This window comes from Mya arenaria, chromosome 13 (assembly GCF_026914265.1).
Source record: "Mya arenaria isolate MELC-2E11 chromosome 13, ASM2691426v1".
Classification (NCBI taxonomy): domain Eukaryota; kingdom Metazoa; phylum Mollusca; class Bivalvia; order Myida; family Myidae; genus Mya; species Mya arenaria.
The window spans coordinates 33,444,430-33,459,174 of NC_069134.1; the positions used below are offsets into that span (position 1 = coordinate 33,444,430).

The 14,745-nt window shown below is 32.9% G+C and overlaps 1 protein-coding gene across 8 annotated transcripts in view; it reads left to right on the top strand.

The window, feature by feature from the left end:
• Positions 1–12,603, top strand: part of LOC128213654 (neuronal calcium sensor 2-like) — a 92,727-nt gene extending 80,124 nt beyond the window's left edge. For all 8 annotated transcript variants that reach the window (XM_052919648.1, XM_052919647.1, XM_052919651.1 and 5 more), the window contains 3 exons: positions 1,241–1,398; positions 4,528–4,800; positions 11,168–12,603. In XM_052919648.1, coding sequence (XP_052775608.1) covers positions 1,288–1,398; positions 4,528–4,800; positions 11,168–11,368 — 585 coding nt within the window. In that variant the 5' untranslated portion in view covers positions 1,241–1,287 and the 3' untranslated portion in view covers positions 11,369–12,603. The remainder of the gene's footprint in view (positions 1–1,240; positions 1,399–4,527; positions 4,801–11,167) is intronic.
• The last annotated feature ends 2,142 nt before the right edge of the window (positions 12,604–14,745 follow it).

Sequence of the window (14,745 nt, forward strand, 5' to 3'; positions counted from 1 at the left end):
GGCATTCATAAAGGTGATCCCTTCGTGTCTCCATAGATAGACAACCTAATCTTGAACCAATCATAAAGGTGATCCACTGTGTCTCCATAGATAGACAACCTAAGCTTGAACCATTCATAAAGGTGATCCCTTCGTGTCTCCATAGATAGACAACCTAATCTTGAACCAATCATAAAGGTGATCCACTGTGTCTCCATAGATAGACAACCTAAGCTTGAACCAATCATAAAGGTGATCCCTTCGTGTCTCCATAGATAGACAACCTAAGCTTGAACCATTCATAAAGGTGATCCACTGTGTCTCCATAGATAGACAACCTAAGCTTGAACCATTCATAAAGGTGATCCACTGTGTCTCCATAGATAGACAACCTAATCTTGAACCAATCATAAAGGTGATCCCTTCGTGTCTCCATAGATAGACAACCTAAGCTTGAACCAATCATAAAGGTGATCCCTTCGTGTCTCCATAGATAGACAACCTAATCTTGAACCATTCATAAAGGTGATCCACTGTGTCTCCATAGATAGACAACCTAAGCTTGAACCAATCATAAAGGTGATCCACTGTGTCTCCATAGATAGACACCTAATCTTGAACCATTCATAAAGGTGATCCACTGTGTCTCCATAGATAGACAACCTAAGCTTGAACCAATCATAAAGGTGATCCACTGTGTCTCCATAGATAGACAACCTAATCTTGAACCAATCATAAAGGTGATCCCTTCGTGTCTCCATAGATAGACAACCTAATCTTGAACCATTCATAAAGGTGATCCCTTCGTGTCTCCATAGATAGACAACCTAAGCTTGAACCAATCATAAAGGTGATCCACAGTGTCTCCAAAGTTACACCATCTAAACTTGAACCATTCATAAAGGTGATCCACTGTGTCTCTGTAGTAACTCCAGCTAAGCTAAATGAACCATTCAAAACTAGCCTTCTAAATATTGAGCCAATTAGCGGGAAATCTTTCATAGATTTAAAAAATATAAACATTTACATCAAGTTCGAGCCAACATGGAAATCGAGCCAAGCAATATTGAGCAAACTGTATCTGTTCACTGTTTTCAGATGTAAAGATGACAATTAGCTCTATTTACTTATAAAAGTGATCTGTTTTATAGTTTGACCACTGGCTTGATCCATTAAATTGCATCATTCATCGCCACGGGTAACATATAATTTAGCTATTTAATTGATCTATTTATAAATTTGATCCGCTTTATATTTTCAGATCCATAATTAGACCACTTAGCTTTATCCATTCCATTGTACATCGCCATGGGTAACAAGTCGTCCAAGAAGAGGCTTCCAAAGGAGGACTTGGATTTTCTCACACAGAATACAAAGTTCTCAAAGAATGAAATCAAGGACTGGTATAGGGGCTTCATGGTATGTAGTGTATTTTTATAAACCTGACAAAGTAAGTTGAAGGGTGCATATAGGAGTCACCCCTTGGTTGGTCAATTTGGATTTTCCTCGTCCAGGGGATAACTTGAAAACTGTTGGATGGATTTTAATAAAACTTCATACGTTGATAGAACATAATGTGCTGTGTACAATAATCATAACTTTATTTTAGCTATAATTATGGAGTTATTGCCCTTCATTACATTTTTTGTACAGAGCATAACTTGAAATGGAATTAATACTTGGATGGATTTTAATAAAACTTCATACAATGATTAAGCACAATTAGAGGAAGTACATTGTACAAGTATCATATCTCTATTTCATCTAATCACAGAGTTATTGCCCTTTGCTACTTTTCCTTGTTGGAAGCATAACTTGAAAACTAATTGATGGAATCGTCTGTCATTCACCCGATATACACTCTCTGCATCAACTATTTTGCTGACTATGTGTCAGCCAATGAGGTTGTTCCAAAGTCAGTGTGATGATCTAAATTAAAATCTGAATAATCAAGATGGGCTTGCTCGCTATGCTCACACTGCCCATTCTTAATAATTCAGATTTCAGTACTACTTCTTGAAATGTCATTAAACTTTAATTATTGAATAAAAGGATAAAAGCAAATCATAAGTGCAAGAGCCAAAATTGCACTGATGCAGCTCATAATTATGCTTGATGAATTCAATACTTGGATTTTGTTTTGGGGCAAAGGCCGTACTTGAGCAATGCAGGCTTTTAAGAACATGTCGTACAAAACACTGTTCTCAGCAAAGCATTCATTTGGCTGACAAAATCTGAAAAAAATATGATTTAAAGTGTTTTGAATTGCTGTATTTAACATGCTTTAGTTTCATTTTCCCTTGCTGCAGGTCCAACCCCAGTTTCTTGAACAGTTTTAAGACCCTTATAACAGAAAAAAGCCAAGAACGCTTTTTTTATTTTTGTTGTAATTCGCGTAATATCCTCACAGAGCGGTAGATAACTTTTAACATATAGTGTATTGTATGCTCTTATGTCATTGTGTTAAGTGTATTATGTACACCTAGGTTGCATCCAATAAAAGCCATAATGGTCAGGGGCTGACTCCCTCAAGAAAATTTTATCAATTTCTGGTTTGATATGGTGCATTTTGGGCATATTTTTCAACCATTTTTCTCCTATATTGAATAACACCCTGCTATTGATGGTGATTGTTGAACTGTACCGCACAATGAATTACATAAAAAAAAAGTATACATGTATTTCATGTACATGATAGGCTTGATTCTAAATGCAGAACATAATTGATTAAAAACACCACACAGCACCTCCATTTGCATCATAAAACAATGTAATTGTCAGGGGAGATCACTGCGTAGGTTATTTGTTTGATGTTTAATTGAAAAAGTCAGGGCCCATGCGGGCAATTGCGGATGAAAAAATACCCAGCTTAAAATGGCAATGAGGACAGAACATTGTTTAAATGGTAATGTTTGTCAATAGACTTTTACAAATACATCATCCGTGATTGTCCAACACTTTGATATAACAACAGGGCATTTTTATGCTATAACTGTAATTTTTTCTGCAATTTTGATAATATAGAGTAATGATATAATAAGTGTTTTCAAATGCATTACCGGAAACAAATTTCTGGACCAAAAACATGAGCGAGTCACTTTAAAGATGTCAACTGATAATGTAGATGTATATTAAAAAAATAAATCAGTTAAAAAAAGACAGTAATAGTAAGTTTGAATTATCGAAATAAAGTTTCAAAAGCATATTTTAAAGTTATTAGAATTCATCAATATCTAAATTTCAATTTACTTTTGACATATTACATAGCAAGAAGAAATTTCTTGTATTTATAAAATGTGAATATTCTAAGATATATAATTAGTTTAATTGATTCTACAATGGTTTAACTGCCATCTTTGATTAATTATTTGTCAAAACAGTTGTTCTGGCAACTGTTGTATTGATTGAAGTGTGTACGTCATTATAATATATTCTATTCCTACCGATTTGTACAGATTCTTGATTAAATAACATGATTGGTGCATTTTATAACAAATTTATGCCCTTTTCTACCCTAACCAGTCAATTGTAACCACCCATCCCCTCACCCCCCAGATCCGGGGAATAGCGGGGACTTTGATTTTCGGTCCAGCAGAGCCGGGTAAAATCCCTATCTTGTGGGGGTGAACTGCTCGTAAAATCCCCGCCAAATGTCCCCGCACCCCAGGGACCCTAGGTAAGGCCCATTCCCTCCTATTTATGTTGTGAAGACAAAACCTTGCATTCACCCGGCACTGCAGGGCCATTTGGAAGGTAAAAATATGGCCCATTTCCCTGGCTATCCCCGGTATAGGCCTGGACCTGGGGGGCCGTGGTTACAATTGACTGGTGCATTAGCTTTAATCTCATTTAGAAGAATTCTGGCACGTTTAAAGAAAATTATCTTAATGATAATCATGATGAATATTTCCTGTAATTAAATTATTGGTAAGTAATTACTGGCTTAATGAAATAGCATGCATACGCTATTGCACCATCTTAGCTTTGGTGATGGTTTGTAAGCTTATTTATACATGCACTCGGGTAATGTTCATTCGGTGAGAGCTCCGATAAGATTGTTAGTCATTTTTGGTTTCTGGAGCATTAGTGCACAGACAGAATGTAACCCTTGTTAGAGCTGCCCTGGTTCTTTAACCTGCACCAATGTAAAGCACTTTTCACACAGGACCCCAATTTTACGTCCCTCCCAGAAGACGATTAGTAATTTTTTTAGTGGTGCGGCTGGGAATCAAACCTGCGACCCCTTGACTGACAGTCAAGTGTGTTAACACTAGACCACAGATTTGCCACATAGCTTTGGTGTCATTTGCATGATGAGAAATGCTAGGACGTTGTCATTTAAAAGTGTTAACCTTGGTCAGGACTAAAAACATGTTCAAAGATATTCCCATCAAACTTAGGGCTAGGGTTAGCAAGGCCCAGAACTCTTGATAGTATAATTGTTGAGTAAGTTGTGCCCCTTTTGACTGTGAAAATAATAGATGAGCATTGGCATCCATTTGGTACTCTTGTTATAAACATAACGCGTTGCTTCCAACATTATTTCAGCGGGACTGCCCCGATGGTCTGCTATCGAAGGCCAAATTCCTCGAGGTATACTCAACGTTCTTTCCCGCGGGTAACCCGGACCAATTCTGTGAACATGTGTTCAGATCGTTCGACAAAGACAATAGTGGTAAAATAGACTTTAAAGAATTTCTTCTTGCTATAAACATCACATCGGGAGGGAACCCATCGCAGAAACTCAACTGGGCATTCGCGATGTACGATATCGATGGGAACGGAACGATTGAGAAGAATGAAATGGTGGAAATCATTAAAGTAAGTTTTCATTATTAATTATAGATTTTTTTCTCTCTCATTTATTTTTCAAATAGAATATATATATATATTGGCACACAGTTTTAAATTCTCAACCTTTATAACAATTCTATGCATTTTGATAGGAAACACATATATACAAAAACACAATAATGCGCACACACACACACACACGCACACACACGCACACACACGCACGCACACACACGCACACACACGCACACACACACACACACACACTCATACTTTTACATTTGCACACCGAAGCATACGCATAAAAGTTGAACACTTTTGGCTCGAACTGGATTGGCTGGAATTCCTTCTTGGCTCGAACTTGATCTTGAAGGACCGATTTATAATAAGCAAAATAAGCATTCCTTCTTGGATTGAATTTACTGAGACTAAATGGTACTTCGCTATTTCCGAGGAGTTCGAGCTAAGGGGGTTTGACTGTATAACATTTCAAGAGCGTGTTCCTTAAATGCTATATGCAAAAATATCTGTAGAATGTTGGTACCTTTCTTAAATCAAGTTTCTTGTGATTTTGCTTGCTATATAAAACAGATAATCATTTCTCCCACCCCAGATAAGTAGATCCAATAATATAACCATGCTAGAAATTCTTATCTTGCCCACGGGCGAAGATAAAATGCCTGTACGAAACTCCTTTTTAATGGTCAGCACATTGTAATTACCTCCCTTGTTAAAGACTGTCGTCTGTAGCATCATTGAAACCTTGTATTGTGGCAATATTTAGAATGCTAATTTATTATTTCTCGCTTCAAATGTCACCAAAATACAGTTTTCACGCACCTTTCAAGAAAAAATGCTTCACTCTCCTTAGAACTATTTAAAGAGCGACTTTTAACATAACCTGAATCAATGCGCGCATATTCATGACAACCACGAATTATCACATATACATACGCAATTATTTTCACTAAGCACAAAAGAGTTCCATCAAAAAATACATTTTTACTTAATTTTGTTTAACTGGGGTGGGAGAAAAAGCATCTACCAGGGTGTAAACCTCGTTTCCACAAAACACCCTACGCTCGGGTCGGAATGAACCTATCTTACACTCTCGGCCATGGAAGATACTTATAGTCTTTCCGCTCCATATAAGACAATTTAATGCATTTATGTGAAACTTGGAAGACAATTACTACATGTCTGACACCCTTGCTATGAATAAGCAGCTTACTTTTTAATAATTACGCCATCTATTATTTCAAAGATATTTAAACACATTAATGTCATGCAATTTTTATATGACTACACCGAAAATAAAAAGTAGTCTTCAATCGTGAACATGAAATAATGCAAAAATTAATGCACAACACATTTTTGCTTGTACTTTGGAAAATGTAATAAAAATTCAGATACTCTATCTTAAAGAACTTTAACAAAATTTAAATTCTGGATTTCCCTAAATCGGTGTATGGAGTTTATTTGTGTGCAACCTGCTTTATTCAATATGCGAATATTTTTTTGATGGAGGAAAAGTTTATTAATTTTCAGCTGTCTAGCATGGCGTAATATCGCATTGAACACATATATATGAATTAGCTTCGACTAGACGAATTTGTATTTGGTAAGTTGATGTTAATAATTCATGGAAACTGGAAGCAATCACTTAAAGCTATGTTCCAATAGCAGTTTTTTGTCATTTCCTGGGTTAGGAAACAAAGTTGATGTTTCAAAAATGAAACAGATTACTTAGAAATGTCTGAACATTATATCGAAGCTGACAGAATGTCGAAAACAATGTTTTGTATTTAGGAGGAGAAGTGGAAAGATATATCATCTTCTACTTTTAACGCCTCTTAGAACTTTTTCCCTTCCAACTCTCAATATGTTCGTAGCATTGTCAGAAAACACAGACACCAATTTGCCAAGGAAAGTTAAAGACGTAAAAACGCTAATATTCCCAAATGAGCTATGAAGCCATTTTATTCCATATAACATCTCTGTAAGTGCTCTCAACTGAGTGAACCTGGAGGTGCCGCGTTTTGTCATTTACGCAGATCAAGTCCAGGGAAATTTAAGCTAATGGCTTGTAAAATGCTGTAATGATTATCGAATTAATCATCCCTTAAGTATTGGCAAAAACGTTATATGATTGCTGCGATTAGCACCAGCAAAATGTGTGCAGCGTTTTCTGCCATTTCATCATATTCTTGTATTAATGCTGAACGCTAACAGAAAACTAGACATTCCTTTGTTTCCCTGACTAAGTAAATATTATAGCATGTGCATTATTAAAGTGATACTCATAGTTATAATCAAAACATACACATGTTTTACAAACATACATTTTGAGTGATAAACCTTCAACTACTTGCTAAATATGCATTTATGGAAAATATTAATTACTGATAAGAAGATTGTGATCGTGTATTTAATTGCTGAAAACGCTCAAATATTAAATGACTGGTACGTGCGTTCTTAAAGATTTACAGTGATCAATTATTGTCTCATAAGGTAGAAATACCTTGTTTCACCTTTCTTTCAAATTCAACACAGTATGCTTCATAGGAACCATTATTTTCGATATTCATTTATCATTTTCGGTAAATTTAAACAACTGCATTGATTGTGGTACATCTTATTTGGGAGTAGGATTGCATATTTTAAGACTTTGCGCCCCACCTATCATTCAACCTACCGTATTATATCATGTATAGGACGCTAGCATAGATAGGACGCAGGCAAAAAATAGTTGAGAAAACGGGTAAAACCCCTTAATATATAAGATAGGACGCAGCGGAAAAATGTTAAAATCGGAGACGAAAAATTGAGGTTGGTAAAGTATTTATAACATATATTGAAGTAAAAAACAAACAAAAAATTGTATATTAGGCATATTTCGATAACTGTCTTGTGTATTTCGATAATTATCGTCGTATTTTGGTAATTTAGCGTACATAACAAAGATATATGTCTTGACATTTTGAGAACATTCACGCATATTATAAGACTTATACAAATGCCGTAATAGTCCCGACTGAGAGTCAACCGTTGCAACCGCTGCAATAGTCCCGACATGCCTTCTGAATGACAGTCAACCGTTGCAACCGTTGCAATCGCAACAAAACTGTATTGTCAAAACTGAGGATGTAGGCATAATTAATGCGTGTCGGTAATTAGTCTTGCCAGCGGAAGGCATGTCAGGTAAAGTGCGAACAAACAACCATTTTTCTAATGACAGACAGCGGGTGTTTTTCACACCTTCGCACATTTGAAAAGATTTGATATTGACAATAATGCTACTTTGCGTTATGCACATTCCTTCATTAATTTTTTAAAACAGTAACATACAACAAAATGTTTTGTAAAATATCGAAACATTAAAATCATGAACAACGATTAATTGATATTTACCTCCTTTCCCGATTTTCCGTTGCCGTTATAACTCAATCCAGTTAAAATGCTGACTCACATCGAGTTTTTGTGAGTAGCGTCCCTTTTATAAAAAAGTAAACACTCGTATTTTTTTTTCAATTTATTTCTCAATAAATCATTTTAAAGTAAACATTCAATATATTTCTGCGTGTGTTAACTTGCGTGATTTTACATATGTCAGTTGTTCTCTTCGGTGACGCAGTACAGATACTTACTATTACCGCGTTCTTCCCCGGTCCAATATTTTCGACCCGAAATGGACTTGGAAAAAACAGATGCAATTCTAATAGCATAGAAAGGACGCAGGCACTTTTTAAGACGAGAATTGGGGGTAAAAAAGTGCGTCCTATGCATGATATAATACGGTACAACAAAATGTTGGAAAAAATTCTAATATAAACAAATAATTGAATGTCACAAATTAGATAGACTGTATTACTCTCTAAATCAAATAAACCAGTCACTTTGATTTTTTTTTAAAAAGATTCAAAATTTCTACTGGGAAATATTGTTTTGAGAATGTTTTTGAGAAGTTGGTGCCATTGTTGCTTAAAGAGCAATATTTTTTTGGGGGGAAAGTAAGGCGTAATGGAATAATAAATCAGCAAATGAAACACTGAACCCCAGACCCTCTGACTCAATTTTATGTTTGAATAATGTAATAATTGGTTACATGCAAATGTCTGGAGTCACTTGAACCTTAATTCAATGCTCCCAGGGCTACGGACATCGGAGAAATCTGTTCAAATCAGAATGTGTTGAGCAATAATATGTAAAAAACATTTTTTGTGCCTTCAAAGATGGCAAAACCCAAATCAAATTTTAAAGATGCACTCTTATTCCCAAATAAGATTTACCACAATAAATGATATTATTTTAATATACCAAAAAGGATGAATACATGTCGAAAAACAAGGTTCTTATGAAGGATACCAAGTTTAATTTGAAAGAAAAGAGCAATTTATTTACTATAGTAGACCGTAGTAAATCTTTATCGCAATTTCACCAATTATTTAATATTTTTGCATTTTCTGTTATTAAAAATACACAGTTACAATTATGTTTTCAGTAATTAATATTTTCCATGATTGCATTATTTATAAATTAGTTAAAGGTTTATCAGTCAAGTTTGATGTTTGTTATAAATGCGTATGAACTGATTTTGAATAAGAGTGTCAAATTTAAATGAAACACTTTTGGTCACCAGGCATCAAAATTTAACACTATTGTCAATGGCAGAAAATCATGACCTTACTAAACTTATTTGTGGTTTTGCAGGGCCAATATTCAATATTAAACTTATCCTTAGACATGCCTCAGTGATTCCATTCACTCTATTGGTCAGCTTAATATACTGGCCAATCAAAACACATGGTTTCTCCTTTTTTTCAATATCCTTAGACATGCCTCAGTGATTCCATTCAGCCTATTGGTCAGCTTAATATACAGGCCAATCAAAACACTTACATGTAGTTTCAATTTTTTTCAATCTAGGGCCCCATTTAAATAAAGTTCCTAAGGCTTAAGATTGCAACTTTCTAGGCTTAACTCAATTTTTGGTGTAATCTGCATTTCAATTAAAATATTCTAAAGACATTTATCGCATAAATTCTACCCTTAGAACTTGATGATTGAACCTGAGCACTCTTGAGCAGCATATAAGGTTTATGAGTGATATTGAAACTGGGCACTGATACGTTAAATATCATCATATCAAGAATGGATTTGATATCTGTGAAAGTGAAAAAAGGTGAAATGATTTGAGACAGTAGTCTAGTTCAGGAACTGGGGATATTGATATGTCTGAAGTTGGTATAATTAATATTATATGAAAAGCATTTTATTCCCTACAATTACCAGAGGCCCTGCACATCTATTGACCTTATGTAATAAGCACATGGTCATTTTCTTGTCCATATTGTTCCCAACAAGGGGATAAGAATGGATGAAATATTTCCAGGCCCATAATCAATCATTTGCACATTTATAATAGACAGTTATTTCACAATTTTTCCGAGCAAGACTGATAATTTTCTGTGGAAAGCCTATCCCAGGGGTATAATTTACAGCAGATACTTGGTGAGGAAGGGAGGGTAGTGCACATTACAGTTGAACACAAACATATTTTAGACACATTTTTGCCTCCAAATTACAGGTTTCAAGTAGTAGAGAAATCAAACTTTGCCTAAGAGAATTCTAATGCACTGGAGAAATTGAAGATTTAATATGCTTTGTAAATTTTGAGAATAACCTCTTAAGTAGGCAAGTTTTTTTTGCCTTTTCTGCCAGAATTAAATGCAATTTCACTTTTTTGAAGCACTTGAAAAAGCTTCTTCTGGAGAGAGCCAGTAGAAGTAATATAAATTGATCAATATAACATGATTTGTAAAACGTTTTCATCTTGAGAAGGTTTAATAATGATACAATTGGAAAAAGGGAACGGTTCATCTAGATTTGAAACAATCTAATTCAATAGCATGAAGTTGTTAAAAAAACAATCATCGACTTGAAAGGGAATACTGGTATCATCTATTTTTGATCTGTTCAATGCATATATAACACTTTTGATGTGGATCAGTCTACTTCCAATAATCACTTCTAATTATCTCTTCAGCTAACGGTGTAAGTTAAACAGTCATGTAATTTCATTTTGATTTCATTAGATTCCTTTGATTTTTACTGTTGTGATCTTTCAGAAATTGTAACATACCCTGTAATGTAAGGCATGGTTAAAAAAATTAATCTCAATTACAAGATACAAGATTCAAGAATCTTTATATAAAGTTGGGTATATGCTAACAAGAAACCATAGCTCAATGAGCTATTTTCAGGAATACATGAAAAGCAAACATAAATAACATATCAAAACATAACAAAGAGCTGGTGATCTGGAAAAAGCAGAGCAATTGCAATCGACATTTTGAACATTTTACATTCTTGTTACTATTCTATTTTTTTTCAGGCCATCTACTCTATGCTGGGAAATGCCTTGACAAGCAATGACACAGACACACCAGAGGAACGAACGCACAAAATATTCGCGAAGATGGACGTAAACAATGATGGTGTCTTAACGCGCTCTGAATTTGTAGACGGTTGTATGAAAGATCAGTTCTTGTATCAGATGTTAACTGCAGATGCAGGTGGATGCAACCAGGAGTAATGCATTCATTTTGACACCCCACAATTCACATCCATAAGTTTTTCAAAATTTTGAAAATACATTTTACATTTTGTTCAAAGACTTCCATTTTTCACATTTATTCTTCAAATTGAAAATGTTTGTTATGATAATTATGAGCCTTTTTTATAACTATGATTTATTATCAATAATCATGTGTGATTACTTGACATAGATGGAAAATGAGAGATAATTTTTGAAATAATAAAAATCTAAAACTTGATCATGGGAAATCGTGAACATTTGAAAGTTTTTGTTTTTGTGAAGGAAATTGGTTAATCTCTCAAATAGTAGAAGATGGACTTTGTTAAATAAGTATCATGTTTGGTAATCATTTGTATTGTTTTAATTGAATACATTCCTGAATTATTTGTAATTATTATTATATTAAGGCATTTAGGTCTCAAGAAATTAAGCACAAAAGAAACATACTTAAATAATAATAATATTAATAATAATAATGATAATGATAATATGAAATCTGTTGGAAAGGGATATAGTTCAAAAGGAAATTCACAATAATGAATCGATTTAGTTTTTAGATATTTTTAAATGAATGTTTCAAGCAGTGCTTGCATTTTTGATGCCAAGTTTTGGGTATATATACATGTTACTGTGAGGCCCAAATTTCTAGAAAGATTTTAATAATTTACAAGCTTAAGTAGCTTAATAAATTAAGACTAATTTCTTACTTATTCTTGATTTTATTGCATAAAGATTAGTTGATCGGGATTATTGTAAAGAAAACTTTCTTTTAAAATAAAAATCTTAAGAATGTGAAAATAACACAAAATTATACCAAAACAAAAAAGTGTGCTTAGCTAAATCCATTTATAAGGGATTTAAGACATATCGAGAAATTTGGGCCAGATATGAAGCACTAAGTGGTATTAATTAAAATCTGTATTGTCGTTTACAATTTTGTATTGAAATAGCTTCTGAACTTATTATAATATGTAGATGGCAAGTTTTGTTTTATTGTCTTAAGCTTTGATCTTTAAAATGATAATTGGCCTTCTATGATCAATACAATTGACAAATATATTGTCAATATAGGGCACATTGACAATAATATTATTCGTGAGTGAGCAATGGAGGACTTGGATCAAATTATTTTGACAAAATCAGAGAGCGCAAATATTTATTGGCAAGTTTTCAATAATATAAGTATATCATATTTTGTAGAATGGTTGTCGTAGTACAAATGAAAAAAATAATAATAGTAAAATGATTGCGCAGTCAATTGTAGCAAAAAATAATATTTGCAATTTTATTAAGTTGATAATGTATACTATCGTCAATTTTATTGATCATGGATGGGCCGTGTTATTTTGAGTCTTTCTTGTCATGTATAGGACCTGCCGAAACTGCGAATTTGTATGTAATAAAAAATTTGGAATGAACTTTTTAACTATTTTTAATTTTAATTTTTTTTTTTGCAACTTAATTATATTAAAACATAGGGCATTAAAGTTTACATTTCATATTTGTTTGAAAAGTAATCTTATTTTTTTTTAAATCTTGAATCTTGGTCGTAAAAATTTACTCATTAATTTTTTCTCTCTCTCAATATTATGTATAAATTTTATATCAATTGAATTTTGTATTTTGTTTGTAAACTGTATGATACTGACTGGCCTCATTCAGTTGTGTTTACTTATTATAATAACTGAAGTTTATACTAACTATATGCAGATCTATATAGGATGCTCATGCTATTGTTGTTATTTTTTCCATATCTGTTATTTGTAGCTGCACATAATGATGCGTGATACATGCCAGTTTAGATGTTTAGCTTGCTATGGTAAAAATATTATTTGGGTGATAGTCGATGTTTATATGAGGAATTTAAACTTTTTATGTAAATGAAATACAACTTTTTGATAATTTTTGCATAAGGATACTAAATTAAAAATGCTGAAAATTGGGGGATGGGAATTGTTTTAAGAATAAATTGATTTCTAAAGAACAGATTTAAACATGTTTTGCACAAAATTTTCATATTTATTACGTTAAATCTCACCTTTATATGGGTTTCTGGGAAGAAACTTATTTTTCTCTGGAGTTTTCATAATTTGTTTAAAGTAAGTCAGATATGTGAATAATTCTTATATATATATATATATATATATATATATATATATATATATATATATAGTGACAGTTATTGTTATACATTGTTTTTCGAGGTTTTTTTTGCACATATAAACATTTAAACTAGACTGTTAAAATTATTTACATGTATTTACACTTTACTGTATGTATAAATTGTATTTGATTATTTTGTTACACTATCTATTGTGAACAATGTTTTTTTTTATTGTGTTTATGTTATGTTTCAAATTTTGAACATTTTCCTGAAACCCTTAATTCATTTTTTCTGGTTTTGCTTACAGAATGAAAGATTTGAGCTTGATAGGTTTAATATATAATTGTTGTATGTTTTTACACCTGAGCGTCATGGAAAAAAACCTGCTTTAAAATATGGGATCTAAATAAATAAAAATATAATATATACAAGTGAACTTAAGTACTTAAATAAATTTCCACTTCCATCTTAACAGTGTATAATGAAGACATTAGCTAGTGATATATTTTCCTTGCATCAAAGGGTCTTTAAAAAAATAAGATGGTGCTGGTGAATTTTAGATCAAATTATCTTAACTTAAATCATACAATCTTAAAGATACAATTTTTTTATGCTAAAGACCCTTTTTAATGGTAAGAATGTAATGTGGCATTTATATTCAGCAGTTTTGCTATGAATATATAACCACAGGAAAACCCTCATTTATGGCTGTAAATTCTCTTTAAAGAGTAATTATTATACAGAGTTAATTCACCTTTTCCAGTCATTATCATCGGCAGAGGGCTGCAAAATGGTTTATAGCCCGAGCAGGTAGCGGACAGCCTACTTAATTATCTGAAAAGTTGCTTATTATGGTAGATCTGATAAACTTATCACATGATAATAATGTGATATATAATTATACATGACTTGTGAACTCATCTGAAACTTATAATTTAGATGTTTTATTCCACGATCAAAATGTTGTCAGTATAAAATGCCTGCAAGTTTGCTTTATTATTTTTATAGCACTCTGAAATTTTTATAGCACTCTGAAACTGTTTTGTTTACATACTGATTTTTCACGACATATGTGTCAATGTAGCAATAGTAAATTTCATTATTTGTACTACTGTGTTTGTTTTTAATATGACCTCAAATGCATCGACACCCAACATTTAGGCAACACTGTCACAAATATACTTAAAACTTAAATCTCAATCCTATCTCAACTATTTTTTTCCACAGAACAATATGGCTTGATAATTAAAATAAATTAATCTTACTCTTT